This window comes from Lonchura striata, chromosome 4 (genome assembly GCF_046129695.1).
Source record: "Lonchura striata isolate bLonStr1 chromosome 4, bLonStr1.mat, whole genome shotgun sequence".
NCBI lineage: Eukaryota > Metazoa > Chordata > Aves > Passeriformes > Estrildidae > Lonchura > Lonchura striata.
In genome coordinates, this window is record NC_134606.1 from 2,230,091 (window position 1) to 2,257,954 (window position 27,864).

The following is a 27,864-nucleotide window of genomic DNA, read 5'->3' on the forward strand; positions in this document are numbered from 1 at the left end:
GCTCATTATGTGGGGCGGGGGGCCGGACAAGCGCCCGGCAGCCGTGACGGGATCGCTGTGGGGAGTGCCCGCACGGCTGAGCGGGGCTGCGGGGGAATGGGGACCAGGGGGCTGCACAGCCCTGCTGCACACAGTGCACCCCCGGCACCCCACGACTCAGCGCCCATGGGTGCAGCCCATCCAGGGGTCTCCACAGCAGCCCCCAGCTCCCCTCAGACAAAGCAGGGACTCGGTTGTGGCTTTTCCACGGTTTTATTCCAAAAATAAATTCGAAGAAGGGTATAAGTTATGGGGGGTGGGGGGGCGGGAGCAGGGCTGTGCTGGGGGGGCAGTGCCCACCCCCTGCCCCTACCTCCTCTTGTCCTTGATGCTGTAGTGCAGCAGGAGGGGTGCAGGCTGTGGGGCAAGGCGGGGGGTCAGAGCTGGGGGATTCCAGCCAAGGACCCCCCCTTGGGGTAGAGACCCCAGATCCCAGCCCAGGGAGTGCCCCCGGGGTAGGGGCTCCAAGCCTCAGCCCAGGGAACCCCCCAAGACAGAGAACCCCCCCCCAATCCCAGCCCATGACCCCAAACCCCAGCCCAGGACTCCCTCCTAGGGCAGGGATCCCAAACCTCAATCCACAGACACCCCACTCCCAGTCCACGACCAAAAACCCCAGCCCAAGATCCCCTTGGGGCAGAGACCCCAAACCCCAGCCCGGAAGTCCCCTGGTACAGGGACCCCAATCCCAGCCCAGGGACTCCCCTGGGGCTGCACCATAAACTTGGCCAACCCCTTTGGGAACCCCCCATTTCCTGACCCATGCAAGGGCCAGGAACCCCCCAAATCACCACTGCAGCCACTGACATTAACGATCCTCAATCCCTCAATGCCATAATGTCCCAAACCACCCCCAGAGGGTGTCCCCACCACTCCCCCAGCAGGGTGAACCCCAAAATCAGAGGCTGCCATCTCTTATGATGGCTGCACACCTTGCCAAACCAGCGTGAGAGCCAAAGCTGCTTCATTGTCATGTGGTCGGGGAGGGGCTCGTTGTCAAACAGGATCTGCACCTGCACGGGGAGGCTGCATCAGGGGGGCCAGGACACCCCTGGGGGCTGGGACCCCCTCCCCGGACCCCCACTCACGTGCTGCAGGGACAGCCCCAGCCGGTGGCACAGGACCCTCCGCAGGTGTCGGATCTGTGCCCGCACCGAGCACCTCACGTATTTCTGCTGTGAGTGGCACAGAGGGTTGGGGGGCTGTGGGGGCCTCCAGGGACCCCACACACCCCTGCCAGGGGACTGCAGGGATCCCCACTCACCTGCAGCATGGCCTTGCTCTTGTCCTTGCTGGAGCTATGGTGGGAAGATAAAAGGACATGTGTCCAGGGTCTCACGGGTTGGGGGTCATGCCCAGTGTCCCCTGTGTCCCCTCCCCACCCCACTGAGGGGCTGCAGTCCCTGGGCTCACCTCAGTTTCTCCAGGCAGAGCGAGACGTGCTCGTCGTAGCGGAAATAGTGCGCGCGCGAGTGGTCAAAGGTGCTGTAGGGGAGCCCCATGGGGTCACCCCCCACCGTGTCTGGGGACACAGGTGGCATCGTCAGCCCCCTGTGCCGCCGACACCCCCCCAGCACCGCCCCCCGTGCCCCCCTGGCCCACCGTCACCGCTGGGCTGCGTCACCCGGTCGAGGCCACGGGACTGGTAGAACTCCCGGATCCGCTTCTCCTCACCTGCAAGGGACAGGTGGCTCAGGGACACACCTGGGGCCACCTGTCCCTGAGGGCAGTCCCTGGCTGTCCCTCATGCCCCCTGTACTGTGCTGCATGCCATGTCCCCCGAGCCCTCCATGTCCCCCAAGTCCCCTGAGCCCCCCCAGGTTTCCCATGTCCCCTGAGCTCTCCATGTCCCCCATTCCCTGAGCCCCCCCATGTTCCTGAGCCCCCCCATGTCCCCCATGTCCCCTGAGCTCTCCATGTCCCCCATGTCCCCCGTACTGTTCTGCATGCCATGTCCCCCATGTCCCCTGAGCCCCCCCATGTCCCCCATGTCCCTGAGCCCCACCATGTCCCCCGAGCTCTCCATGTCCCCCATGTCCCCTGAGCCCCCCCATGTCCCCCGAGCCCCCCATGTCCCCAGAGCCCCCCATGTCCATCATACTGTGCTGCAGGCCTGGCACCAGCTTGTAGACGATGTCCTGCATGACCCTGTCCAGTTTGAGGTTGAGCAGCGGCTGCGTCTCGTGGATCTTGGTGTTGCACATGGGGCAGTACTTGCTGGTCTGCAGGTACTTCACGATGCAGCTCTTGCAGACTGGGGACAAGGACAAGTGTGAAGGGACATGGGCAGGTGTAGGAGGGGTGGGACCACACCCCCGTGGGCCTCACAGCTCCCCACCCAGGTGGGGATGCTCACAGGTGTGCAGGCACTCGGTGATGGTGGTGGCATCGATGAAGTACCCGGCGCACAGGAAACACACGATGTGCTCGTTCAGCTCCTTCATCTTCACCTTCACCTCCTCCTGCGGGGACACCTCACTGTCACCTGGAGCATCCCAGACCACCATGGGGACCCCCGAGACCCCTCTCGTCCTTCACCTGGAACCCCTTAGCCCAAGGATCTTCTCCTGCCATTCCCTTAACATGCTAAAAAAATTGGATTCTGGGGAGTTGCACCCCATGTTTTGCTTTAATGTGCCAGAAAACAGATTCTGGGGGGTTGGCCACCCCCGTCCTGCTAAGATATGTGAGAAAATGGGGCTTTGTAGGGATTGCCCCATGTCTTCCTTTATTATACCAGAAAATGGGATTTTGAGAGGCTGGCCTCACTGTCTCATTTTAATGGGAAAATGACAGAAAATGGGATTCCGGGGAGCCACGCCTCCTGTTTCTCTTATTATGCCAGAAAACAGGCTTTGGAGAGGCTGTGCCTCCTGCTTTCCATTATTACGGCAGAACACGGGATTTTGGAACGCTGCACCCCCTGTATCGCCTTAACATACCAGCAAACAGGACTGAGCACTCTGTACTCCATTATGACGCTAGAAAACTAGATTTGAAGAGCGCTGGATACCCTGTTTTTCCTTATTCTACCAGAAAATGGGATTTTGGGGGTGCGGGGACACCCCCAGCCCAGCGCCTGGCCCGAGCCTTGGCCACGCCCCTCCCACATGACCACGCCCCTTTCCCCATGGCCCCGCCCCCTCCCCTGGCCCCGCCTTCCCGCACCGCCCCTCGGTCTCACAGCGCCCCCCAGCGGCGCCACCGCGGCACCTCCCGTCCCCTCCCGCGCTGGCCCCCGGTGTCGCCGCCACCGGCTCCTCCCGCTGCCTCCCGCCCTCCCGGTACGGCCGCTCGCCTCGTTCCGCAGCGGGTCCATCTTGTAGACGGCCTGGAGCTGGTTCCGCAGCCGCATGGCGATGGCCATCGGGCCCCCCTGAGGAGGCGACGCCATCTTAGAGCCGCCTCCGCCTGTGGCCTCGCGCACTTCCGTGTTCGGGGCGGGGCCGCAGCGAGCGGCGGGACTACAACTCCTAGCGTGCCCCGCGTGTCTCCAGCCGCGGCGGGCAGCGCAAGCTCGGCCCTGTGCTGATCCTTCCTCACAACCCACCGGGAGAGGCCCGGGATCCCGCGAGCCCCCACCCTCGTCCGTGAGGGGGAACCGCCGGGAGCCGCCGCCACCGGACCCGCCGTGTTTAGGGGCGGGTGTTCCCGGCGCCGGCCAATAGCGAGAGGGCGCGCTCTTGACGAACAGCAGCGGCCACCAATCAGAGAGGGCTCTGCGTGCGCGTGGTGCTGCAGGAGGCCGCCAGGGGGCAGCAGAGCAACGCGGGGGAACGGGAGGGGCGGGGGGGGCGCGGGAGGGAACCGGGGGAACGGGGGGGTCGGGGGTCTGAGGGGTTCTGAGGGGGTTTGAGGGGTTCTGAGGGTGTTTGAGGGGGTCTGAGGGGGTCTGAGGGGGTCTGAGGGGCTTTGAGGGGTTCTGAGGGGGTTTGGGGGGTCTGAGGGGGTCTGAGGGGGTCTGAGGGGTTCTGAGGGGGTTTGGGGGGTTTGAGGGGGTTTGAGGGGGTCTGAGGGGTTCTGAGGGGGTCTGAGGGGGTTTGAGGGGGGTCTGAGGGGTTCTGAGGGGTTCTGAGGGGGTCTGAGGGGGTCTGAGGGGGTCTGAGGGGTTCTGGAGGCTACGAAGGGGCACGAAGGGGACGAGGAGTCTGGGTGGGGCGCGGGATACATGCGGGGAACTCGGTGTTAGCGGGGACCGTGAGGTGCGGGAGATGTGGGGGGGCTCCGGGGGTCTGAGAGGGTTCGGGAGGGGACACCGGGGTGTCCCGGCGGGGCCACAGGGTGAACGGCGGCGGCGAGTGCAGGGTCGGGGTGTGTGCCCCGGCACTTCGGGGTGCCAGGGTGCTCGCAGGTCGGGGTTCAGGCAGGGTTGGGGTGCTGAGGTGTCGCTGGGGTACCAGCGTGCTGACGGTTTTGGGGGTCGCACTGCTGTTGGTGCTGACATTTGGGGTGTCGGGTGCTGGCAGGGTTGAAGTGCTGGCAGTTCGGGGTGTCGGGTGCTGGGGTGCTGCCAGTTTGGGGTGCCGATGTGCCGCCAGTTTGGGGTGCCGGGGTGCTGCCAGTTTGGGGTGCCGCCAGTTTGGGGTGCCAGTGTCCCGCCAGTTTGGGGTGCCGGGGTGCCGTCAGTTTGGGGTGCCATGGTGCTGCCAGTTTGGGGTGCCGGGGTGCTGCCAGTTTGGGGTGCCGCCAGTTTGGGGTGCCGGGGTGCTTCCAGTTTGGGGTGCCGCCAGTTTGGGGTGCCATGGTGCCGCCAGTTTGGGGTGCCGGGGTGCTGCCAGTTTGGGGTGCCGCCAGTTTGGGGTGCCATGGTGCCGCCAGTTTGGGGTGCCAGCGGAGCAGCCCGCGGCCCCACCCGGCGCAGCCGGAGCCACGCTAATGAAGGTTTGGCTCAGGGGAAGCAGCGGCCGCGCTAATGCGGAGCCGAGCCGAGATCCCCACGGTCCCTCACAGTTCCCCACGGCTCCTCACCGACTGTGCAACACCCCCGGACCCCAGACCGGACGGCGGGGGAGGCTGGTACATGCCAGGGAGTGGGAACGGGCAGAGGAACACGGCGAGACCCCCGAGCAGGGGCTGGCACCCACCACCCCAGCATGGAGCTCCTGGCACGCAGCCGCGCTGCCAGCCCTGCTCCGGCACCGGCTCCGCACGGGCTGCCACGGCCGGGACTGTTCGGGTTTGGAGCTCCTCGATGCGTCCCGGTCATTGTTATGGTCCTGGTCATGATCCCGGTCCTGGTCCCGGTCCGGGATACGGGTCACAGCACTTACTCCACCGCTCAGCTCCATCAGTGTGCCCAGTCCAGCCGCGCTGTCCCCCCTGCCCGACCGGAGCGTCTGTGCTTGGCACCGTGCATCACCGGCCGAGCCCCGGTCACCCCGGTGCCAGCCCCTCGTCCCGGGAGGCGCACGGTGTGTGGCCGAGCCCCGGGACCGCACCGGGAGCAACACGAGCCCCTCCCGGTGCCGGGGGCGCCGGCGGGCAGAGGCTCCGGACCAGCCCCGGCCCCGCCGCCCGCCCGCCCCCTGCCCGCGCCTCCGGGGAGGCGAGAGCGCGGCGGGGGCCGGTGACCCCCGGCTGGGGAGGGTCCGGTCCCATCTGTACCTGCCAGGAGCCATCCGGGGAGGGGCGGGGGTCACAGCGGGGCCAGCGCGGCCCCGCGGCGGGGCAGCATCGCTTTCTGCCGCCGCCGTGAGGAGAATCGGCACCGGCACCGCACCCGGCAACGGCACCGGCACCGCACCCGGCAACGGCATCGGCACCGCGAGTCCCGGCCGGGCGAGGAGCGGGCTCTGTGGGTGGCTCTGGCTTGGGGACCGAGGGCGGAGAGCCCGTCCCGGGGCTGGGGTCCCGGCAGCCGGTACTCCCGGAGCCTCCCCCGCCAGGCGCGCACGGGCGAGGCCGCGGATCCATCTCGCCGTTAATAATTGATGGCGAGAGCCGCCGGGGCTGCGCGGGGCTCCGAGGCCGAAGCTTTTAGCCCAGCCCTGCTCAGATATTCAGCTCCATTTCCGCGGCAGGGCCGGGGCGGCTCCTTCTGGGAAGCGCTGCCGGGCGCTTTCCCGGCCGGACCCCTCGCTGGGGCTGAGCGAGGCTGGGCTGAGCTGGACGCACTCATGACCGCAAGTGGTGCAGGGCAGCAGCGTTAACTCCCCCTCAACCCCCTCAGGTGAATAGGGATCCCCCAAGGAAGGAAGGCAGGGGATCCCCAGGTTGGGCAGGGGTCCCTGTTAGATGCGGCAGGGGTCTCCCAGGGCGGATAGGGGTCCCCTATTAATCCCTCTGAGGTGGGCAGGGGTCCCTATAGGGCAGCGGGGGCTGGGTGCTCATGGACTGAGCTCTTGCCTAATGCACCGAGTACATCTGCAGAATCCAATTAACCTTCGATAACGAGGCCCTGAGCGACGCGGCTGTCAGCGGCCACCAGCCACCGGCACGCTGTGGTCCCCCGACGGGCAGCAGCCCACCAGGACGGGCAGCGCTGGCACCTGCAGCCCCCAGGCCGGGCAGACCCCACAACAGCCCGGCTGCTGTCGGACCCTGGGGAGATGGGGTTGGGGTACGCGGGCACCCTGAGGGCACCCATGGGTGGGAGAGGGGACCGGTGTGCCCAGCCAGCAGCAGGAGCGGGGGGGCTCTGTGTGCCCCCCACTCCCACAGCGCTCCCTCCTGCTCCCTGCTCCATCCCTCACCCCACCGAAAGCCCGGGGGCTCTCAGCTCCCGCTCCGCTGGCATCCATCACATCTGCAGCCCCCCAGCCCCGACCGTGCCACCCCCCCCAGCCCTTCTGACCGCGGAGCTGGGGCCCCCGGAGGGTTTGAGGGGGTGACCCGTGCTGCACCCCCAATCCGGGACCCCAGAACCCAGTGTCCCCCGCCCCGGGGGCTGCAGCCTGGCGGTGCCCGGGGGGGATCAGCCCCCCAGCCGCCGGGTGTCGGCGTCACCGTGCAGCCGCCCACGCACCCGGGTGGCACCCGGCTCCTCCCCGAGGACGCCGCGCAGACGCCGAGGGCCACCGTGACGTCCGAGCGGGCGACTCGGCCGTCGGGTCCGCGGGAGTCCCGTGGCCGCAGGGACCCAACTCCACGCCGGTCCCGTCCCGGCTCTATCCCGGTTCCATCCCCACTCCATCCCGACCCCATCCCGTCCCGATCCCCATCCATCCTCATCCCAGCCCTCCCGGCGTGCCAGCCGGGTCGGGGTGGGCACTGCGCCCACCGGCTGCTGCCGCCTCACCCCGCGCACCCCGTCCGGGTGCCGGCGCCCGCGGCGGGCGGGCGGCGGGGGGCACCGGGAGTGTTTCATGCGGTTAAGAAGTGTCTGATTGAGGCAGGAGGCGCCAGCAGCTCCCCCGGGAGCCGCAAGCCAAGGACTGGAGGACCAAATGCAGGCTAAAGTAATCCAATCTGGGCTGGTTCATCTAATTAGCCCAGAATTAACCCAGCAGCCAGAGAGGAGCTGACTGTCCCTCCAGTTTGCCAGCGGGTTTGGGGGGAAGCGGGAGGAAGAAGGGGACGTCCAGCGGTAATGAGATTACGGGGGGGAGCGGGCGGGAGCGGGCGTGCGGCAGCCTCTGGCCGGTGGGAACGTGGGGCCCTGCCAGATCCCCGCCGCTCCATCGCCGTGATGGCCGGGGCACCGGGCCGGCCGCCGGCGGCACCGGGGACAGGCAGGGACCCGTCCCAGTGACCCCCGCCCCGGCAGCAGCTCCCGAGCCCGCGGCTTCCCCGTAGGGAGCGGGAGCACCGGCACGGCCGGCACCGGGGACGTAGCACCACGAAGCCGCGCAGCTGCACCGGCAGCTCCAGGGCCACGGTGGGGGACGGGGCAAGGAGTCCCGGCAGCTTCGGGCAGCACCTCCGGGTGAGGCGGGCAGAGGCCAGACCCCACAGACCCCATGTGTGACCCCCTGCTCTCAGGGGCAGAGCGGCGTGGAGGGCGCGGGGCGGGGAGATGCTGGTGCGGCTCTGGCGGTGGCAGGGCCTGGTGCTGCGCTGGCTGAAGGCTGATTCCTTCCTGGAACTGGGTAAATGCCCTTTTTTCTGCCCCATCCCCTCCAGCTGTCACTGCCACCCACAAGAACTGTCAGACCCAGCCCCATAGGATACGAGCGGGCACACACCGAGGACACGGAAGTCCCTGCTATAGTTGAGAAATGAGGAAGGGTCTTTACTGGCCCACTGAGGGGTTCCGGGTACAGGGACCCTGCCTGGTCCCCACGGTGGCTCAGGGGACCCTGGGGCAGGCACAGGGACACGGCCTCCTTCCAGGTGGCCCAAGGATCACGGGGAAGACAGAACCAGTGGCACAAGGTGGTGACAGTGAGGGGACTTTGGCTAGCGGGGTCCCTGGGTGGGAAACACCCTACACCCACAGCCAGGGTGGGAAGGGGCTTAGGACTCCTTGAGCACCCTCAGTTCTTCCTACACCCTTCCAGGGCAGCCCTGGGCAGGGGGGCTGCTCCGGCCGGGGGTGCTGCCTGCAGACCCCCGTGGGCGTGGGGCGGGCCCTGGCGCAAGCAGACACCGGGAGAGCCCGCATTGCCCCGGGCCCCGTCCCAGCCCCCCAATCCATCTCCCAGCCCGGCAGATTCCAGCCCCTGGGCACGGCAACATCTGCCTCCTGCTCCGGGTTCAATTAACCTGCTGCCGCCTCCTCCTCCGGCACCCGCCATTTCCTCCCACTGCCACTGTCACCACCACTGCCGCCGCTGTCACCGCTGTCACCGCCACTGTCGCCGCCATGGCTGCACCCCACGGGGTCACTGCGGGTCCCTCTGCCGCAGCAGACCCGGAGCCGGTGGATCTTTCCAGGTGGAAAAGCCACAGTGGGAGCGCTGGGATTTATCCCGGCACCTGCGGGGTTGCGAGCACGAAAAGCCAGAAAGCCGTGGCGCTTTGCAGGGCAGGGTCCCGGTGTTGCGTCCCCCTCCCCTTCTGGGCACACGAGGCTCCGTCGGTGCCCCGGTGTGGAGAGGAGCAGCTCGGCCGTTCCCGGTGCCGTGGTGGGCTGTGGGCACGGCCGAGGGTGGCACAGGCGTGTGTGCCAGTGCAGTCCCGGTTCCCGCAGAGCCGCGGCTGCAGGGACGGGTTCTCCACACTGCGGCGAGCCTCGGACCATCCGGTGCTCCCCGGTGCCCCCCGGTGCCTGCGGTGCCCCTGGGATGCGAGGTGCCCCGGGGTGTGCAGTGCCCCCGGGGCGGCAGCTGCAGCCCCCGGTGCTGCCGTGATTTACAGGCGCAGGCCTCGGTAATGTCATTTGCCCCAGACCGGTGGCGCCAGCCGCCTCCGCCCCGCCAGCCCCTGTCCCGGGGCCGTGACCCGCTCGGGAGCCGCCGGGAACCCACCCGCGGGGCCGCCGTGTCGCTGTCGCGATAGTCGTCGGAAGACCCGACCCAGCCAGTGCCGCTCTCTGCGGCCGTTACCGGGCTGGGCTCTGTGACCGGGAAAGGCGGGGCGGGGAGCAGGGGTCCATCCCAGGGAACGGCGGGGTCGGGAACCGGGGTCTATCTCCGGGAATGGCGGGACCGGGGGGGTGTCGGACTTCATCCCCCTGCACAGTCTGGTCCGTGGAAAACGGAGTCCATGATATCGGGAACGGCAGGCCCCGGGGAAGGGGGGGTTCATGGCCCGGGAACTGAGGGTCGGCGTGGGGTCGGTGCCCCGGGAAAGGCGGTTTCCTGGGAACTACCGGCAATGGCGGCTCGAGGAGATTGGGATCCATGTCCCGGGGTGTGTCCGTGTTCTGTGAACGGCGGGTTGGAACAACCCCCGGGTCCCCGCACCGGGCTCCCGGGCCTCCGGATCCATTCGCTCCCGTATGGACGGGCTCGGCGGGAACCGGGCTCGGTGCGAAGCCTGCGCACCTCGGGCTCTGGTCCGTGCGCCCCGCGATAACGGCGCCGGGGCAGAGGCCGCTTCGTGCGCCCCGGGAAGGGCGGCTGGAAGCGCCGACGGGGCTGCGGACGGAGCGGGGACGCGAAAAGGCGCAGCGCTGCTGCCCGATGCGACAGCGGCTCCGCTGGACCGGGTAGGCGGTCGGGCGGACGCCCCGGCGGGGGAGAACGGGTACGGAGCCCGTCGGTGCGCGGGGGACGTCGGGGGCCGTGCGGGGCACGGGCGCTCGGGACTCGACGGGCCCGTCCGCCGGTCCCGGAGCCGGGGCGGGGGCCTGGAGCGGCAAGGAGGGGGGGGTCCCGGGGCAGGGGCGGGGCCCCGGGCTGTCAATCACGGGGCGCGGCCGCCAATCAGGGCGCAGGCGGTGGGAGTTCGGCCGGTCCGGATGGAGCGGGGCAGAAAAGCGCGTCCCGCCAGGGCCCGCAGCCCACCCGCGCTCCCGCCCCGGGGCCGCCAGCGGCGGCGAGCCATGCCCCGCACCCTGCCCCGGGCTCGCACCCGCACCCGGCACCTGCCCCGCACCTTGCTCCGGGCCCGCACCCGCACCTTGCACCGCGTCCTGCCCCGCACCGGGCGTTCCGCGCCCGTCGCCGCCGCCGCCCCCCGCCGCCCCCCGGCCATGCCCGCGTCCCACCGGCTCTGAGCGCGGCCGGGATGGAGCGGGAGGGCGGCGGCCCGGGGCCCCCCGCGCCCCACGAGCCCATCAGCTTCGGCATCGACCAGATCCTGGGCGGCCCCGAGCCCACGGGGCCGCACCGGGCGGCGGCAGAGCCCGACTACGGGCTCTACGGGAGCGGCTACGGCCCCAGCGGTCCGCTCGGCTCCTACAACCTCAACATGAGCATGAACGTGAGCGTGAACGTGACCCCCGCGCCCGCCGCGCCGCCCGCCGGAGTCATCCGCGTCCCGGCGCACCGGCCCGCGCCCGCCGCGCCGCCCGCCGCGCCCGCCGCGCCGCCGCCGGGGCCTGCGCTGCCGGGGCTCACCTTCCCCTGGATGGAGACCACCCGCCGCATCGCCAAAGACCGGCTCTCAGGTGAGCGGGCGGGACGGCTGCTGGGGGCTACCGGCGGCTGTTGACGGCTCCGGGGACTCGGGCGGCACCGGCCGCTCCCGCCGTTCCGTCGGGGCATTGCGCGGTGCGAGGCGGATACGGGGATCGGACGGGGATGGCGGGCACCGTGCGCTCCACAGGTTCCCGCAGCGCCCGGTCCTCGCCCGCCGCCGTCGGGGCCTGCGGAAAAGGGTCGGGGTGGACGCGGCTACCGGCGGCTCCACCGCGGCACCGGGCAGGGTCCGGCGGCTGCGGGTGGAGCCCGGGGGTCCCGGCGGGCTCCGGTCTCGAGCTCTACTCCGTGTCTGGTCCTTCCCTGGTTTGGAGGTGCCGGTGGTGACCCTGTGCCACCGAAACAGGGAGGCTGTGGGGAGCCGGGGTGTGGAGTGGGAGCTCTCTGGGGGCCCCCTTGGAACGAAAAGTGGGGTGGGGGCTCTGCAGGGTGTGAGATGTGATGTGGGGGCTCTGTGGGGACACGGTGCAGGGTGGGGGGACCACCGTGGGACTGAGGACAGAGCTCATCCATGCACAGAGCAGGTGTCCCACGCCTTGTGAAGCCCAGAGGATGGGGACGGTGGTGGAGGGCTACCTGTGGGGTGGCTGGGATGGGATCCCGGATCTGAACGTGCAGGGATCGGTGCGGAACACAGTGCCAGTGGTGTGGGAGAGGCCGGGGCAGCCATGCGGGTGTTGTGGAGGCAGCGAGGGGTTGAGATATACTGCTGAGTGCCCTGGTGGGGGGCTGAGCAGCAGTGCTGGGGTGGGGGTGTTGGTTGCAGCACCCGAGGAGCGGGAGGGGTGCTGAGGTTGGGGTCGTGGGTGCTGGGGACCCCCGGCCTGGCTCAGCTCTGCTCCCACCCAAGATGGCGGCACTGCCACGTCCCCAGTGGTGTGGCTGCATGCAGGGACAAGGCTGGAGGCCATGCGGGGCTGGTGGCCAAGTCCCAGCCATGTGGGCGATGGGGCGGTGTGGGCCGAGAGGTTGGGGACCCTGGGGGTCCCACCCGGGCGCCAGCAGAACCGTGTTCTCCTCCCGGCCCACCCCGCCATCGCGGCGGTGACGAAGCACCGTCCCCGCGCAGGGGTGGCGGGTGACGTCCTCGTCTCCTGCCTGGCGCCAGCGTTGGGTGGATGGGGCAGCCCCTCCCCAGCACGGGCTCTCCCAGCCGCAGCCATCACTCAGCACCCCCGGCCTTGGGGTGGGCTGCGGGCAGGAGGCATCTGGTCCCGGCGAGGGGCCGCCCCGTGCGGGGAGGGGGAACGGGGGCCTCCGTCCCCCCCGGCTGCACGGCTCCACCTGCGTCAACCGTGTCCGCCCCTGCCGGCGGCCAGGCGGCCTCCTGGGCGCGGGTGGGAGGCAGGCTCTGTGGGTGCCAGGGGCCCCCTGGGGTGCCGTGGGCTGCACCCACATCCCTGTGCCACGGGGGCCTGTGGCTCCATGGCCAACCACGGTCCTTGCCCACGCGGTGCTGGCCCTGGTGGTGGCCGCGGTGCCATGGCGCCATGGGACGTGGTGCCGTAGGGTCATGGCTTGGCCGAGGCGCTGCCAGAGTAGGAGGGACACAGGCGTTGAGGGCTGACCCTGCCAAACCTTCAGTTTCCTCCATGCTGCTTCGCTGTTCTGACGCTCCCTGCAGCTCTGGCAGCTTCTGGGGCTGGGATGTGGCACGTTGGTCTCACCAGGGCTGGCTCACACCTCAGCTGGGCAGGGACATCCCCTTCCAAGCCCCTGGCAGTGGCCAGCCCAGGAATTGCTGGCCCATGGAAAGAGACTCTGCCTGCCAACAGCTTCTGTGGCCCCATCCCGTCACGGGCAGGGCTGGGCAGCTCCTGCAGGGTGGCAGAGGCTCCTCGGGGGCGGCGGCAGGGCTCGGTGTGAGGGGAGGGTGGGTTTGTGCAGCCGAGCTGGATGGTCCTGCGTCAGTCCTGTGACCAGGCCAGCCCATCCACCCCGACATTCCGGTGCCACGCGGCTCGGGGAGCGACTGTGCCGCGGGGTAGGACAGGGGATGGGTCCTCCCTCTTGCCAGGTGGGAACAGCTCTGGGTGTCCCCCTCTGCTACCCTTGCAGGCAGCACTGGTGGCTCCCCTGGAGCTCCCAATCCCCATGGCCCCGAGCCCCCTGGCATCCCCCCAGGGTCCCACTCTGCTGTGCTTTGCCAATGTCACCCCGAGCCCCTCTCACCCCGCTGTCCCCCCAGCCGCGCTGTCGCCCTTCGCGGTGACGCGGCGCATCGGGCACCCGTACCAGAACCGGACACCGCCCAAGCGCAAGAAGCCGCGGACGTCCTTCTCCCGGGTGCAGATCTGCGAGCTGGAGAAGCGCTTCCACCGGCAGAAGTACCTGGCCTCGGCCGAGCGGGCCACCCTGGCCAAGGCCCTCAAGATGACGGATGCCCAGGTCAAGACCTGGTTCCAGAACCGGCGCACCAAGTGGAGGTAAAGGGGACTGCCCTGGGGTAGCCGCCACAGCCATGATGCTCACACCCCTCTGGCAGACACCCCAATATCCCTCTGGCAGACACCCCAGTGTGTCCCTCTGGCAGACACCCCAATGAGTTCCTCTGGCAGACACCCCAATATCCCTCTGCCATCCCAATATCCCTCTGGCAGACACCCCAATATCCTTCTGGCAGACACCCCAGTGTGTCCCTCTGGCAGCCACCCCAATGTGTTCCTCTGGCAGACACCCCAATATCCCTCTGTCATCCCAATATCCCTCTGGCAGACACCCCAATATCCTTCTGGCAGACACCCCAGTGTGTCCCTCTGGCAGACACCTCAATGTGTCCCTCTGACAGACACCCCAATGTATTCCTCTGACAGACACCCCAATATCCCTCTGACAGACACCCCGATATCCCTCTGGCAGCCCCAAACCCCACATCCCTCCAGCAGCGAGCCCCGCATTCTGGGGCCCCGAGGCTGGCACTGGGATGGACCAGAGATGGATGGCATGGGCTGCCCATCACCGTGGCCTCCCCGTGCACTGCTGGCTGAGCTCTGGTGGTGGTGTGGGACGTGGCAGCAGTAAGGGGATGAGGGACAGCGCTGTGGGGCGGTGGGCAGGTGGCAGTGCCAGCAGTAAGGGTTCGAGGGACAGCGCTGTGGGGTGGCGGGCACGTGTGTCGCTGTCAAGGCAGGACGGGAATGAAGAGACTTGACTCAGAAGGCTGTGAGAGTAAAACTCCGATTTATTCAAAATACCCTGCTCTTTTATACAGAGCTTTGTAAGGACCAAATCCATTGGTCCTGAAGTGAAAACAATTCAAAGCATTGGTGTACAGTGCTTGACGCGCAGTGATAGAACTTAACTATAAACAATGTGAACAACAAGAGAGATAAAAGATTATTTACATTCTTTCCCAGCTCTTTCCCAGGCTTCTGCCTGGATAGAAACTCTTAGTTTCTTTCTTTGACTGAATCTGAGACCCACACACGTGGCAGTGCCAGCTGTGGGATGTGCCAGCAGTAAGGGGACGAGGGACAGCGCTGTGTGGCAACGGGCATGTGGCAGTGGCAGCAGTAAGGGGACGAGGGACAGCGCTGTGTGGCAACGGGCACGTGGCAGTGGCAGCAGTAAGGGGACGAGGGACGGCGCTGTGGGGCGGCGGGCAGGTGGCAGTGCCAGCTCAGCCCGTGCCCACGGCGGCTGTCCGCAGGCGGCAGACGGCGGAGGAGCGCGAGGCGGAGCGGCAGCAGGCCAACCGGCTGATGCTGCACCTGCAGCAGGAGGCTTTCCAGAAGAGCCTGGCGCAGCCGCTGCCGCAGGACCCGCTCTGCATGCACAACTCCTCGCTCTACGCCCTGCAGAACCTCCAGCCCTGGGCCGAGGACAACAAGGTGACGTCGGTCTCCGGGGTGGCCTCTGTGGTGTGAGGGGCCCCTGGGTGCCGCTGATGTGCCAGGAGGTGGCACCGGGAGCCCGCTGGGCTCTGAGCCTGGACCGTGGCGGGGAAGGGGCTGCAGCCTTCCTGAGAGCCCCGCACTGGCAGCCCCCTCCCCGCCATGGAGAGCCCCCCAGGACCATCCAGGAGTGAGGCCGTGCCCCTGTGGTTGGACTCAAAGCTTCACCGAAGCCCACCTGGAGCACTGCTGTGGGCAGCCCCCCACCCGGACCCCCAGGAACCCAGGGGTGGGCTCCCATGCCCTATGGACCTCTGCAGCCCCCTGCCTGGACCCCCAGGAGCCCAGGGCTGGGCCTCTGCACCCCACAGATGTCTGTAGCACCCTGCTCAGACCTGTGGGAGCCAAGGGCTGGGCATCTACACCCCATGGACACCTGCAGCTCCCTGCCTGGACCCCTGGGAGCCCAAGCATGGCTCCCCCACACCTGGCAGGGTTCTGCAGCTCCCCCCACCAGCAGCTCCATGGGTCACGCTGGCTCCCTTTGAGCCCACCTGGAGCAGGGCAGGGCGTGGACCTCCCATTCCTGGTGCTGGAAGCCCCCCACCCTGCCAGCGGGGTCTGACCCCCCGCACCACTTGCCTTACCCCGGGAGGAGTTTGCCACCTCCGGCTTCCATCTGTGGACGAAGGACTTGACCACCCCGGCCCCAGCCCGTGGTGGGACAGACTGAAGATCTGGGCCCCCGGACCCCCACCCAATGGTCTGGCAGCTCCCTGGGCCCGGACGTGCCCTTGCAGCCCCCCGCCGTGGGCTCGGCGTGCCCCCCATGCCGAAGGATCGCACCGGTCCCTGTCGCCCCCCGGGACTGCCACCACCTCCCACAGACTGAGCCTCGGTGTGACCCACAGGACACTCGTGGGGTGCAGAGGGGCTGAACCCCCCCTTCTTCTGGCACATCTCTGCACCCCTCCCCAGTGACCCCCTAAGTGGGGCTTCCCCCTGCCAGGAGCATCCAGCCCGACTCCAGCCTCTGTTGATGATGATGATGATGATGATGGAGGGAATGAAGGGTGTGGGGAGATAACAACGATGACCTTGACCCTGAACTCGACCTTGCCCCCCACCCCACTGCTATCGGCGATGCTGCAGCCCCTCACCCCACTTTTGGGGGGACAGGCTTCTGCGGGCTCCCCCTCTCCGTTGCTGTCGGGAGGAGTCGGACAGCCGGTACCGGCGGGATTGGCTACGGTTCCGTGACGCGGAGGGGTGGAACCGCATCACCACCGGGATGAGCGCGGCCGAGGGCCGGCCCCGGTGCCGCTGGGGCGGCGGCGGCGGCGGCGGCGAGGCGGTGCTCCGTGCCCGTGCTGAGGCCGCCGGTTACCGGAGGCTGCTGCGAGCCCGAGCCGCCGAGGTGGAGGCGTTGCGGGGCGCGGTGGGCGCGTTACACCGGCAGCTGGAGGGGCTGCGGGACCGGCGGAGCGGGGAGCTGGCCAAGTACCAGGTGCGGGATGGGGGGGCCGGGGGGCGCCTGGGGGGCTGGGAGGGAGCGGGGCTGGGGGCTGGGATGGGAGGAGGGGGGTGGATGTTTTTGGGGAGGGGGCGGTGCTGGAGCTGGATGCCCGGAGGGATGGGGAGAAGGCGGGGTGGGGATGGGGAGGGGCGGGGGTCAGGGGTCCGGATGGAGGTGGGGGGCCCCGGGAGGCAGCGGGAGCGGCAGCGGGGTGCGATGGGGGAGTTCAGGTGGGATTGGAGGTGGGGTTTGTGTGGGTCGGGCCATCGGGTGTCCCTGTGGGTGGCTGTGGGTGCGGAGCTGGGGATCCCGTGGGTCCCTGTGGGGTGGGGGCTTAGGGGTCCATGTAGGGCGGGGGTCTCCCCGGGGATCCGTGCGGGGTGCGGAGTTCCATGGGTCGGGTCAGGGATGCCGGGAGTCTGTCTAGGCGGGGTTCGAGGGGATCGGGGGTCGGGCCGGGGCTCTGGGGAGGGGTCGGGGTGCGGGCGGGGGTCCCCGTGTGCGGGGGGATGCCGGGGGTCGCCCCGCGGCCCCGGCGCTGCTGACGGCCCGGCTCAGGAGCGGGTGGCGGAGCTGGAGCGGGAGATCGGGGCGGCGGAGGCGGAGATGGCCCGGTGCCTGCGGGAGTACCCGGCACTGCTGCGGCTGCGGATGGCGCTGGAGGCGGAGATCGCCGCGTACCGGTACGCGAGGGGGGCGCGGGGGGCACGGGGGGCGAGGGGCTTAGCCCGGCTCTTCTTTTCCAGGGAGATGCTGGAGAGCGAGGAGCTCCGCCTGGGCGGCTTGGTCCCGCCGTGACCGGACCCCCGGAGCCCCGGTGCCACCACCGGACCCCGTCCCTGCCGTTACCACTGGACCCACGGTCCCGGGAGCGGATCCTCAGCCCCACCACCGGAGCCCGGTTCCTCCGCCGGACCCCAGACCCCCGAGTCCTGCGGCCCGGGTCACGATTCCCCGGGACCCTCTGGACCTCTCTGGACTCACGGAGCCCCGGTCCTTCTGCCCCCCCGTTCCACGGGTCTCCCGGACTTGTGCGTGCCCGCCGGCCCCGGGATCCCGGGAGGGCAGCGCCGGGGGGGACACACACTCACCAGCCTCTCCGGGGTGGGGGTCCCGGCCCAGACCCGTGTGGAAGCACCTCAATAAAGCCCCGTGGCATCACCCGGAGCCGGCCCGGCTGGAGGGGGGTGGGCAGCACCCCCGGCTGTGCTCCAGGGGTCTGTGGGGGGCTCATGGAGGGGTGTGGGGTCCCTCCTGCCTGAGGGTGCAGCCCCTCACCCCCGAGCTGGGCACGGCACAGGGACACTGAGGGGACGCATTGTGGGGTCACAGCTTCGGTAGAAACTGAGCCCTCCCCGTGGTGAGGGGTGGTCGCTGATCCCCCCCAATGTCAGCGGCGCTTTAGGGTCAGGATGGGATCCTGCTCCCCGGGGTGTGGCCGCGGGGTGCTGCTCCTGTGTCTGGGGACGTTGTCCCACCTCAGACCCCAGAAAGGAGGCAGAGCTGGGTGGGTTTTTGAGGGAATTCAGGGAAGCTGGGCAGGACTCTCTACCCAGCCTGTCCCTGAGCTGGGCTGGAGCACGGGTGGAGCCTGTGCCAGCCATGCAGATGGACCCCAGGGCTGAGCTTTGTGCCAGCTGGAGCCCCTCGGAGAGCTGTGGGAGCCCAGCACCTCCCTTCCCACACAGACACCGAGCAGGGTTTGTGGTGGCAAAGCCAGTCCCAGGATTTTAATCGGGGGAAAAAAAAAGATCTTTTCCAAGCTGTTAAGGCATGGGGGTTGTGGGGAAAGCAGGAGCCCGTTTGTGGGGTCAGCACCCTCAAAACCGCTGTCATTGGGGTGCGTCGAGGCCCATCCAGGCGCTCCAGGGGCTCCAGGCCGGGGGGGTGTAGGGGTCCCGGCAGCTGATCCGCACCCACCCCGCTCCCGCCGGCACCAGCGTCTCCTCCGTGCCCTCCACGAACTGCTCAACCTGCAAAGGGGGCAGGGTGTGGTCTAGGGAGACCCTCGGGGAGGGGGACACCAGCACCCCCTGAGCCTGGCAGCGCCGCGGGGAGCAGAGGTGACAGCCGGGGGTGACAACTCAGCACCCCAGGAAGGGAAGCAGCAGAGTGAGGAGGGGCCATGGCTGAGCATCTTCCCAGTCACAGGGAGGAGCCGGGGATGGGGCAGGGTGGGCACGGGGCAGGGTGGGCACGGGGCAGGGTGGGCACATGGGGTAGCCTGTGCAGGGTCCCCCTGGGCAGAGATCCTCCCTGTTACCTGGGTGCCGTTGTGGAGCTCGTACTCTAGATGGTAGAGCAGTGCAAAGTAGGACTTGGGGAGCGGCCAGGAGGCCGGGGGAGCCCAGGCCAGGTGCAGCTGCTCCCCTCGCTGCTGCAGGATCAGCTTCTGGGGCGGATCAGGACGCACTGTGGACAGAGAGGGCTCAGAACAGGGGATGAGACCCCTCCACCCAGAACCTCCAGTACCTCCTGGACACCCCCACCCCACCGCTCCTGCCCTGAGCTCACCAATGTCGCGGAGGAAGAAGTGCTTGGAGAGGTTGAGGTAGGAGGTGTCCGAGAGCCCCTCCAGGTGCAGCTGGAGTGGGTGCAGCTCCTCTCCGAAGGGGCAGAACAAGGCGTCTGCCAGACTGGTGTTGAACAGGCCCTGGGCACTGGCCACCGGTACCCACGGCCCCACGGAGCCATCGCTGTGGGGAGGGAGGTGTGAGCAACCTTAAGGCAGGGTGGCAGGGGTGCTGCTGTGAGTTTTTGGGGTCCCGGGGCACCCACCTGCGTATGAGGCGGGCACGGAAGACGGCAGAGGGGGGCCCGGGCCAGGAGCAGTGGAAGGAGCCGTTGTAGGACTCGGCCTGGCAGGACACGTTGATCTCCTCCTCGCCTGAGGGGTTGAGGGGTGGCTGGTCAGGGGCTGCAGGAGGCCAGGAGCAGTGCCCCCTCCCTGCATGGCACTGGTGGGGCTCTCCTTGGCCCCCCAGCCCTCATGGCCACGGGCTGGGCATGAGAATCTCCTGCTCCTCATGGCCATGGGCTGGGCATGAGAATCTCCTGCTTCTCATGGCCATGGGCATGAGAATCTCCTGCTCCTCATGGATGGGCATGAGAATCTCCTGCTCCTCATGGCCATGGGCTGGGCATGAGAATCTCCTGCTTCTCATGGCCATGAGCTGGGCATGAGAATCTCTTTGTCCTCAGCCCTCCACCCCCTGCACCCCATCACCCCCGGCCAGGCCCCTCCGTACGGGTGTTGCTGACCACCACGTAGGTGGTGTCCAGCAGGTGACCAGGGCCAGCCCAGCAGCTGTAGTTGCCCGTGGCTGGCAGGTCCAAGCCGACAATGGTGAGCTTCTGGCCCTCAGGCACCAGTTCAGCCATAGGTTCCTCCTCCCCGTTCAGTGTCCAGTAGATGTGCTGCTCTGAAGTGTCACATCTCACCACCACGTCCTGGTTGAGCTTCCCCACCTGGACTGGAGGTGAGAGGCAGAGCCTGTGGTCAGATGTGGGCTGTGGTAGGGGAAGATTGTCCCCCAAAACCACCATGGGACTGGGTGTCCCTTGGCCTCACAACCTTGTCCCTTGGTCCTCACCCTGCTGCTGCACTCCACATCCATCCCCCCACTCCCTCACCCCATACATTACCCTCATGCCCATCCTCTGATCTCCCAGCAGAGCTGTGGCAGCCCCTCAGAGGAATGTGGGTTTGGGATGTCCCCCACTCCTCTGCTTCCTCTGCAGTGCCTGCAGCTGCCCCAGCCAGAAGCTCCCCCCACCCAAGGCCTCCCCTGTGCCCTGGGAGCAGCACTCACACTTCGGGGGGAAGGCAGTCAGGGGTTCTGCAGGCACAAGGAACAGCGCCAGTCCCACCAGCACCAGCATCTGGGAAGGGAAAGGGCAGGGAAGGGCTGGACATAACCCAGCAGAGTGGCACAGCCAGGGCAGAGCCCCCAGCCCTGGGAGCAGCATCCCCGAAGCAGGATCCCCCTGAGACCCCCCCCCAACCCTCCCGGTCTGTGCCTACCTCTGCGTGTGCCTCTCTGGTGGGCTCGGCAGAGCCGGGGGCTGTGGTCTTATAGTGGGCTGGACTCCACGGGGCTGCCCCAAGGTGCAGTCACAGCAGCATCACAGTTCTCAGAAGTGGAGAATGGGAGACTCAGCCCCTCGCCTCCCACCCACACCGCTGGTACTTCCCGGGGCAGGGGGCAGCGGACACACCCTGCCCTGGAATGCCAGAGGATGGGTCCCCCTGGGAACACCCAGGAAAAGGGCAGCGCTGGGCACCTGGGATGGTTTTGGGTGGTCCCAGCTCTCTCAGAGGGGTCCCGAGCCCCTGCACTGCCTGAGGGGCTGCACATCACCGTGTGCTGCACAGAGCCCCCACAGTGACCTGCTATGGGGCGGGGGGACCTCTGAGGTCTATCAGCACCTGTGCCGGGGGTCTGGAGAGGGGCAGCTCAGGGCTGGGCACCTCTGGGTGGGTCCCCGAGGAGAGGGGAGGGTTTCCACAGAGGCTCACGTTGGCACACCCCTTCCCTCCCCTCCTCGGGCCGCTGCGTGTCCCACGGGATGCTGCGCAGAGATGAGGACGTAGGGATGAAGAACATCATGGTCACCAGCTGCCCCTTTGCCACCCCACTGATGCCAGCCCGTGTCGGGGGCATGTAGCAGACCCCACCCGGGTTTGGGGGGCGGTGACTGCTGTGCACTTTCATGTACTTTCTGGAGTTCCTAGAAAGCAAAGGGGAAGCGGGCCTGTGGGAGGCTGGGGGAGCCCAGCTCTCACCTTTTGAAGCACTGTGGACACGAGGATAGGGCACTGGGACCTCCAAGGCTCCTCCCTGAGCAGAGCCAAGGCCCCGTGCGTGGGCTGTGGGGTGGGGAGGGAGAACCTGGAGCCCCAGGCCCCACGCAGCAGCTCAGCCCTTGGCTGCAGCACTGTGGGGTATCCCAGCAGGGGAGGGAGGCAGGGATGGGGCGCCTTGCCCGGGGGTGCACCCGTGCCCGGCTCTGTCTGGGGGAAGAAGGCTCTGGCAGATGGTTTGGGGGGCCTGCTCGCCCCCACCTCGCCAACCGCAGCTTCCTCTTGCTTTTGCAGAAGAACCACAACCAGGGAGGGGAATTCCTGATGCAAAGGCCAGGGATGCCCTCAGCACCTCGGCGTGGCTGGCACTCGAAACAAGGGTGGGAGGTGAGAGAGGCCTCACAGACAGAAACCATCCCGGGCAGATGGGAGGAGCAGGGACAGAGCCCAGCCTGGCCAGATCCCTCTGTGGTGATGTCTCACCGCAGGATGGACCCCACCCTAACCAAACCCCTTGCTGCAGTCATGGACACGAAGCCAGGAGCAAAGGTCACAAAACTTTATACAGGACGAGGGACCCGTGCGTGGCCCCTTAGCCCCGGGTGTGGGGGGCAGTGGGACAGGCGATGCCTCCAGCCCCACAGCACCCCGGGGAAAGACGGGGTGAAGGAACCCAGTGGGGAGGGCCCACAACACTGCCCCAGCTGGGGCCAGCACTCCCCAATCCACGCTCTGAGGTGCCGGGGCGGTCCCACGGCCGCTGGCCCACGACTGACCGCGGCGCAGCGCCAAGGCAGCGCCAGGCCGTGCCCGCGCCTCCCTGGGACAGCCCCTGCGGCCACACGGCCCCTCTGGGACCTCCCCTGTCCCCAGGGTCACGGCCAAGCCCAGGCAGCCCCACCGCGGGGCTCCGGTGCTGCGGCTCACTGCAGGACGCAGACGTCCCCGTGCTCATCCTCGTGTCCGGCCGCCTGCGCCAGCTCCGGCTCTGCCGGCGCCTCCTCTGCCGCCGCCACCTTCTCCCGCAGCTCCATCAGCAGGTCCCGGCCCTCGCTGGGCGGCAGGTTGCTCAGGTAGTACTGCGGGGCCAGCTCCACCAGCCTGTGAGGACAGCGTGGGGCTCAGCCAGCTACAGGGACGCTCTGTAAGAAAGGACCCATCCCTCCCCGTCCCTCCCCGTGCCCTCACATCTGGGGCTGGATCTCCGAGACCACGCGCAGGCAGTTGTCCTGAGAGATGGTGAACTCGTGGTAGAGCACCCAGGGGGGCAGGCGGCGCGGGGGCGACCGCAGCAGGTACCCGCAGGCGGGCGCCAGGTGCGCCACGTGCTTGTGCGTCAGCATCACGTAGTTGCCGGAGCCGTCGATGTCTCGGGCGACCTGGGAGGGAGCAGGAGGGAGTGGGGCGGCTGGCACACCCCCACATCTCCCCCACAGCTCCCCACAGCCTCCTGGGCCCACCTTGAGGAAGTACCCGGAGATGAGGGCCCGCTGGATGTTGAGGGCGTTGGCGTCGGAGCCGAAGGCGGGCGGCGAGACCGGGAGCTCGATGCGGCGCATGACCTCCAGCAGCTCGGCGCGCACGGTGCCCGCCAGGCGCAGCGCCTCGGCGCACACGCCGTGCTTCCGGCACCAGCCCTCGTCCCCCGCGTCTGCGGGAGGCAGCGGGGTCAGTGAGGTGGGACAGGGGCGGGACAGCGGGGTCAGTGAGGTGGGGACAGGGGCGGGATAGTGGGGTCAGTGATGTGGAGACAGGGGCGGGAGAGTGGGGTCAGCGAGGTGGGCACAGGGGCGGGACAGTGGGGTCAGTGAGGTAGGGACAGGGATGGGACAGAGGGGTCAGCAAGGTGGGGGCAGGGGTGGGACAGAGGGGTCAGTGAGGTGGGGACAGGGGCGGGATAGTGGGGTCAGTGATGTGGAGACAGGGGCGGGATAGTGGGGTCAGTGATGTGGAGACAGGGGCGGGAGAGTGGGGTCAGCGAGGTGGGCACAGGGGCGGGACAGTGGGGTCAGTGAGGTAGGGACAGGGATGGGACAGAGGGGTCAGCAAGGTGGGGGCAGGGGTGGGACAGAGGGGTCAGTGAGGTGGGGACAGGGGCGGGACAATGGGGTCAGTGATGTGGAGACAGGGGCGGGATAGTGGGGTCAGCGAGGTGTGCACAGGGGGGGAATAGTGGGGTCAGTGCTGTGGGTACAGAGATGGGATAGTGGAGTCAGTGACATGGGGACAGGAATGGCACAGTGGGGTCAGCGATGTGGGGACAGGGGTGGGACAGTGGGGTCATGATGGGGGGACAGGGGTGGGACATTGGGGGTCATAATGAGGGGACAGGGGTGAGACAGCGGGGTCAGCGAGGTGGGGACAGGGGTGGGGTAGTGGGGGTCATGATCGGAGGACAGGGGAGGGACAGCGGGGTCAGCAACGTGGGGACAGGGATGGGATAGTGGAGTCATTGATGTGGGGACAGGGGTGGGACAGAGGGGTCAGCGAGGTGGGGACAGGGATGGGATAGTGGAGTCAGTGACATGGGGACAGGGATGGCACAGTGGGGGCCATGATGTGGGGACAGGGTTGGCACAGTGGGGTCAGCGATGTGGGGACAGGGGTGGCACAGTGGGCCATGATGTGGTGTCATGGGGATGGGGACAGGCGAGCAGAGCCCGCTGGGCTGGGAGCTTGGGGAACACAAAAGCACTGCTGCTTCCCCTGACTGTGACCCCTTCACACAGTGAAGTGCACAGGGCACAGCCCCCAGGCTAGAGCTGGGACCCCCAGATCCTTCCCCAGCCAGGCTGGGCACCAGGATGGGGTCAGGAATGTAGCTCCAGGGCAGGGGACACATGAGGGGGTGTGGGACGCCAGGAGGAACGAGGGACACAAGGGACATGAAGGGGTCTGTGGGATGCCCACAGGGGTGCAAGCTCCCCACCGCCAGGCCCTGCCCACACTCACGCTGCTGGAAGGCATTGAAGATGTTGATGAGGGTGAAGTGGTCCCCGCTGGGGTGCAGCAGCGCCCGCCGGCGCAGGGCCACGGCCTCCTCCAGGTGCGTGGACAGGGGCACGAAGCAGGGGGATGCTGGGGGTGGGCAGGGGCATCACTGTGTGCCCGCAGCACCTCCGTGGCAGTGCTGGCTCCTGAGGGCAGCCCCATGCCCCCAGCACGGTACCTGTGAGCATGGCAGCCAGGCTGACCATCTCCTCCACGCAGTCGAACTCGCAGGAGGCGATGAGGGCCTTGGCCAGCTGCGGGTCCAGCGGGAACTCCGACATGATGATGCCCACCTCCGACAGATTCCCGTCATCATCCAGGGCTGCCAGGTAGTCCAGGTCCTCCAGCGCTTGCATCAGCGACTCGGGGGCTGGGGTGGGACATCAGGCAGCTTTGCTCACTCTGTCCTGCACCTTCCAGGCCCCCAGTCCCTCCCCAGAGACAACCCAGGCCGCAGTGATGGCCATGGCTGCTCCATTGTCCCACTCCGCTCCAGCTCCCCACGCCATGCCTGGCTCTACCTGGCCGGTCGAGGAAGTCACACTGGCCCATGTCGGCGATGTCCAAGCGCTTCAGCAGCAGCACGAGGCGGCTCAGGCTGGTCTCACTGACGTGGGGCGCGGGGCTGGGGGGCAGGCGCTGCTCAAAGGCCTCCGAGTACAGGCGCAGGCAGGTGCCTGACGGAGAGAGGCCACGAGCTGGGACAGGGACAGCGTGGGGACAGGCGCCGGGCCAGGGGCTGCTGGCGGTCCTGAGCGGGGGGACACCGGAGCAGGGGTCTCACCTGGGGGGCTGCCAGCGGCTCGCTGCATGCGTGACTCGGCCTGGCTCCGGCTGATGGGCCGCAGCACCTGCGACTCGGCGCGGATGCGGGGGTTGTACACCTGCGGGAGGCTGTGAGTGCGACACTGCGGGGCACCCCTGCCATCCCCTCACCTGCCACTGCAGAGCCACCGCTGCCACCTCCCTGGGGCAGACCCCTCCTCCCAGCCCACTGCGCCCCAGCGCAGAGCCAGACCCCTGCCCACCCCTTCCCACTCACGCTGCGCAGCTCCAGCCCTGAGTCGATGACGAAGCGCACGGTGCCCAGCGAGAAGGACGAGTCCCCGAGCCAGTGGGTGACGATGACGCGCCGCTCCCGGCTCTCCTCGGGCGTCTCGTAGAGCCGCTGCGCGGCCCGGCCCACGCCGGGGTGCAGCGGCAGCACCAGCAGCGGGCCCAGCGCCGGGCTCAGCGCCACGGCCTCCGCCTGGATGGCGGCGCAGCACTCGGAGATCTCCTGGGCGAGGACAACGGGGCACAGCTGACACCCGCTGACACCCACGGTGTCCCCATTCCCAGCTCAGGGTGCCTCCCCCAGTTTCACCCCAGCTGCCCCTGCCATTCTTGGGAGAGGAACACCCCAAACCTCCCCCGCCCCGCTCCTCCATCAGCCCACCTGCTCGCTGGCCAGGAAGACGAGGACGTGGCCAGGCTCCTGGCGCCGGTGGATGTCCAGCACGGCCTGACAGGCAGCGGCCACGCTCCCGCGGGCCGGCGTTTCCCGGTAGAGCAGCTGGGGCGGGGAGCCGTGCGCCGGGACCCGCACCACGGGCGGATCCCCGCAGAAGGCGCGCAGCCGGGGCTCCAGGCCGGGCGAGGTGAGCACCACGAGGCGCAGGGCCGGGCGCTGGCGCAGCACGTCCTTGAGCAGCCCCAGCAGAGCGTCCGTGGGCACCGTGCGCTCCTGCGCCTCGTCCAGCACCACCACCCCGTACTGCCGCAGCAGTGGGTCCGACGTCATCTCCCGCAGCAGCATCTCGTCCGAGCAGAACCTGTCAGCACCCCGTCAGCGTGGAAATGCTTCACACCCTCCCCACGGCAGCACCTCCCCAGGGCAGCTCTTTCCGCAGGGCAGCACCTCCCCAGGGCAGCCCCCTCCCTGCACCAGCCCCCTCCCCACGGCAGACCCTTCCCCAGTGCAGCCCCCTCCCCGCTCCCCAGGGCAGCCCTCTCCCCACTCCCCATGGCAGCACCCTCCCCAAGGCAGCCCTTTCCCCACAGCAACCCCCTCCCCACGGCAGCCCCTTCCCCAGGGCAGCACCCTCCCTATGGCAGACCCCTCCCTATGGCAGCCCCCTCCCCACGGCAGCACCCTCCCCAGGGCAGCCCCCTCCCCAGGACAGCCCCTCCCTGCTGCAGCCCGTGCCGCTCTGCCAGGCCGGATTAAGGGATTTACATGGAGCTCAGCGGGATTAGGGCGCCGTGCTCCCAGCGCAGGCCCCGCCGTCCCTGCCGCACCTGAGGATGGTGTCGGCGGTGCAGCAGTCCTCGTGTGGCACGCAGTAGCCCACCTCGTGGCCCAGGTTCAGGTCCATCTCGTCGGCCACGCGCAGCGAGAGGCTGAGGGCGGCCAGGCTGTGGGGCTGGGTGCAGGCCACCAGCCCGTGGGCGAATGACATGGACAGGGCGTACTCGGCGCACCACTGAGGGATCTGTGGGCACACGGCATGGGGCAGCGTGGTTTCAGCACTGTCCCCTCCTTGCTGTGCCCCTCCAAAGGGCACAAAGATCCTCCCCATGGATCTGGCTGCAGGAACTCCAGGCTCAGGGGCTGGATCTTCCCACTCGTGTCAGCTCTGAGCCCCACAGCCTGTAACAGGAGCCCTGTGGCCCCACACCTGCAGCTTCCTGCCCGGGTGTGGGACACCACACCACCAAGGACCATGGGACAATGGCCTGGGAAACACCACAGAGAGGGAAGGGAGCAGCTGCTGGCCAAGTGCCCGGCCTGACAGTGTGGGACAGTGCCAAGGCCACGCAGACGTCCCTTTGACACCAGGGACCCGAGTCCTGCTTCCTCCTGTCACCTCTTTGCCCCCATGAGCTGTGCCTCAGTGTCCCCAGGACCGTGCAGGGCAGGGTGCTGCACCCAAAACCACTGGCCCTGGGGCCCGCACAGGAGCTTAAGTCCCCAAATCCAGCAGTGGCAGCCCAGCCCAGCGGGTCACACCCAGGGAACCGATTCGGTTGAGCACCCGGAGCCCGGGGCCAACACCCCGATAGCCTGAGGCCACCCAGCCCATTCGGCCACCGCTCCCGCAATCCCTTCCCCGGTCAAAGTCTGCCAGGCGCCGTCCCCGAGTGTCACCAGCAGCTGGGACCGGCTCCCCGGGCCGGCGGGAGGGATCTGGCACCGCCGCCCTGCCCGGCTCCGGGAGCGCCCGTTCCCCGCTCCCGCTGCCACCTCCCGTGCCGGCCGCTCCCCGCCGCTCTGCCCGGAGCTCCCGGTGCCCGCCCAGCCCGCCGGGCTCCGTGCAGCGATCCCGGGGCCGTGGGAGGCTGGCCCTCACCTGCGTGCTCTTGCCGGTACCGGGGGCTCCGGACACCAGCACGATGCCGCTGTTGCCCTCCAGGTGCTCCATGAAACTGTACTTGGTGGTCCACACCGGCAGCTCCCGGCGCTGCCGCAGCAGCTCGTAGTACCGGGAGGAGAAGGGCAGCCCGTCGTAGGGGTTCACCTCCAGGTCGCCGTCGCAGCCCAGGGACGGATCTTCATCCTCCTCCTCCTCCTCCTCCTCCTCCTCTTCCAGCGCGGAGCCGGGGCCGCTCGGCCCGGGCAGGGGACCCGGGGCCGCGGGACCGGCCATGGCGGGGACACCGGAGCTGCGAGGGCGGGCGGGGGTGGAGCGGGACCGGTGCTGACCCACCCCCGCCTACGTCCCGGGAAGGCGCCCG

At 68.5% G+C, this 27,864-nt stretch overlaps 5 protein-coding genes across 5 annotated transcripts; 2 read left to right on the top strand and 3 right to left on the bottom strand.

Annotated features, from left to right (window-relative positions):
- Positions 1-239: 239 nt before the first annotated feature.
- Positions 240-3,664, bottom strand: PCGF1 (polycomb group ring finger 1). The gene is made up of 9 exons (XM_021526831.3): positions 3,338-3,664; positions 2,396-2,501; positions 2,141-2,293; positions 1,642-1,713; positions 1,453-1,561; positions 1,304-1,337; positions 1,128-1,214; positions 972-1,052; positions 240-396 (listed from the first exon to the last, which is right to left on the bottom strand). The coding sequence occupies exons 1-9, from the start codon at positions 3,431-3,433 to the stop codon at positions 349-351; spliced, it is 786 nt and encodes a 261-aa protein (XP_021382506.1). The 5' UTR covers positions 3,434-3,664; the 3' UTR covers positions 240-348.
- Positions 3,665-10,590: 6,926 nt separating this feature from the next.
- On the top strand, positions 10,591-14,961 carry TLX2 (T cell leukemia homeobox 2). The gene is made up of 3 exons (XM_031504637.2): positions 10,591-10,972; positions 13,192-13,429; positions 14,653-14,961. Exons 1-3 carry the CDS (start codon positions 10,591-10,593, stop codon positions 14,867-14,869), a joined length of 837 nt encoding a protein of 278 aa, XP_031360497.1. The 3' UTR covers positions 14,870-14,961.
- Positions 14,962-16,120: 1,159 nt separating this feature from the next.
- LOC110468735 (alpha-internexin-like) lies at positions 16,121-17,519 on the top strand. Its single transcript, XM_031504598.2, has 3 exons — positions 16,121-16,343; positions 16,911-17,035; positions 17,099-17,519. The coding sequence occupies exons 1-3, from the start codon at positions 16,128-16,130 to the stop codon at positions 17,148-17,150; spliced, it is 393 nt and encodes a 130-aa protein (XP_031360458.1). The 5' UTR covers positions 16,121-16,127; the 3' UTR covers positions 17,151-17,519.
- A 665-nt stretch (positions 17,520-18,184) lies between these two features.
- LOC110468736 (interleukin-12 subunit beta-like) lies at positions 18,185-20,234 on the bottom strand. The gene is made up of 6 exons (XM_077782551.1): positions 20,165-20,234; positions 19,601-19,825; positions 19,131-19,239; positions 18,867-19,048; positions 18,616-18,764; positions 18,185-18,325 (listed from the first exon to the last, which is right to left on the bottom strand). The coding sequence occupies exons 1-6, from the start codon at positions 20,232-20,234 to the stop codon at positions 18,185-18,187; spliced, it is 876 nt and encodes a 291-aa protein (XP_077638677.1).
- A 1,466-nt stretch (positions 20,235-21,700) lies between these two features.
- On the bottom strand, positions 21,701-27,811 carry DQX1 (DEAQ-box RNA dependent ATPase 1). Its single transcript, XM_021526833.2, has 11 exons — positions 27,480-27,811; positions 26,428-26,621; positions 25,586-25,961; positions 25,190-25,426; positions 24,932-25,031; positions 24,669-24,824; positions 24,326-24,517; positions 24,109-24,234; positions 22,617-22,807; positions 22,345-22,535; positions 21,701-22,257 (listed from the first exon to the last, which is right to left on the bottom strand). Exons 1-11 carry the CDS (start codon positions 27,774-27,776, stop codon positions 22,080-22,082), a joined length of 2,238 nt encoding a protein of 745 aa, XP_021382508.2. The 5' UTR covers positions 27,777-27,811; the 3' UTR covers positions 21,701-22,079.
- Between the last annotated feature and the right edge of the window lie 53 nt (positions 27,812-27,864).

What these genes read in the sequence shown, in the direction of transcription:
- LOC110468736 (XM_077782551.1), bottom strand. Translation starts at nt 20,234, where the DNA reads ATGCTGGTGCTGGTGGGACTGGCGCTGTTCCTTGTGCCTGCAGAACCC. An exon ending in GACTGCCTTCCCCCCGAAGT is followed by an intron (nt 19,826 to 20,164) that starts GTGAGTGCTGCT and finishes TCTCACCTCCAG; the next exon opens with TCCAGGTGGGGAAGCTCAAC. An exon ending in CGTGGTGGTCAGCAACACCC is followed by an intron (nt 19,240 to 19,600) that starts GTACGGAGGGGC and finishes TCAACCCCTCAG; the next exon opens with GCGAGGAGGAGATCAACGTG.
- TLX2 (XM_031504637.2), top strand. Translation starts at nt 10,591, where the DNA reads ATGGAGCGGGAGGGCGGCGGCCCGGGGCCCCCCGCGCCCCACGAGCCC. An exon ending in CGCCAAAGACCGGCTCTCAG is followed by an intron (nt 10,973 to 13,191) that starts GTGAGCGGGCGG and finishes CTGTCCCCCCAG; the next exon opens with CCGCGCTGTCGCCCTTCGCG. An exon ending in AACCGGCGCACCAAGTGGAG is followed by an intron (nt 13,430 to 14,652) that starts GTAAAGGGGACT and finishes GGCTGTCCGCAG; the next exon opens with GCGGCAGACGGCGGAGGAGC.
- DQX1 (XM_021526833.2), bottom strand. Translation starts at nt 27,776, where the DNA reads ATGGCCGGTCCCGCGGCCCCGGGTCCCCTGCCCGGGCCGAGCGGCCCC. An exon ending in TGACTTCCTCGACCGGCCAG is followed by an intron (nt 24,518 to 24,668) that starts GTAGAGCCAGGC and finishes GTCCCACCCCAG; the next exon opens with CCCCCGAGTCGCTGATGCAA. An exon ending in TCTCCGGGTACTTCCTCAAG is followed by an intron (nt 22,536 to 22,616) that starts GTGGGCCCAGGA and finishes GCTCCCTCCCAG; the next exon opens with GTCGCCCGAGACATCGACGG.
- PCGF1 (XM_021526831.3), bottom strand. Translation starts at nt 3,433, where the DNA reads ATGGCGTCGCCTCCTCAGGGGGGCCCGATGGCCATCGCCATGCGGCTG. An exon ending in GGTGCCAGGCCTGCAGCACA is followed by an intron (nt 1,714 to 2,140) that starts GTATGATGGACA and finishes TGTCCCTTGCAG; the next exon opens with GTGAGGAGAAGCGGATCCGG. An exon ending in AGAGCAAGGCCATGCTGCAG is followed by an intron (nt 1,215 to 1,303) that starts GTGAGTGGGGAT and finishes TGCCACTCACAG; the next exon opens with CAGAAATACGTGAGGTGCTC.
- LOC110468735 (XM_031504598.2), top strand. Translation starts at nt 16,128, where the DNA reads ATGAGCGCGGCCGAGGGCCGGCCCCGGTGCCGCTGGGGCGGCGGCGGC. An exon ending in GGGAGCTGGCCAAGTACCAG is followed by an intron (nt 16,344 to 16,910) that starts GTGCGGGATGGG and finishes GGCCCGGCTCAG; the next exon opens with GAGCGGGTGGCGGAGCTGGA. An exon ending in GCGGAGATCGCCGCGTACCG is followed by an intron (nt 17,036 to 17,098) that starts GTACGCGAGGGG and finishes CTTCTTTTCCAG; the next exon opens with GGAGATGCTGGAGAGCGAGG.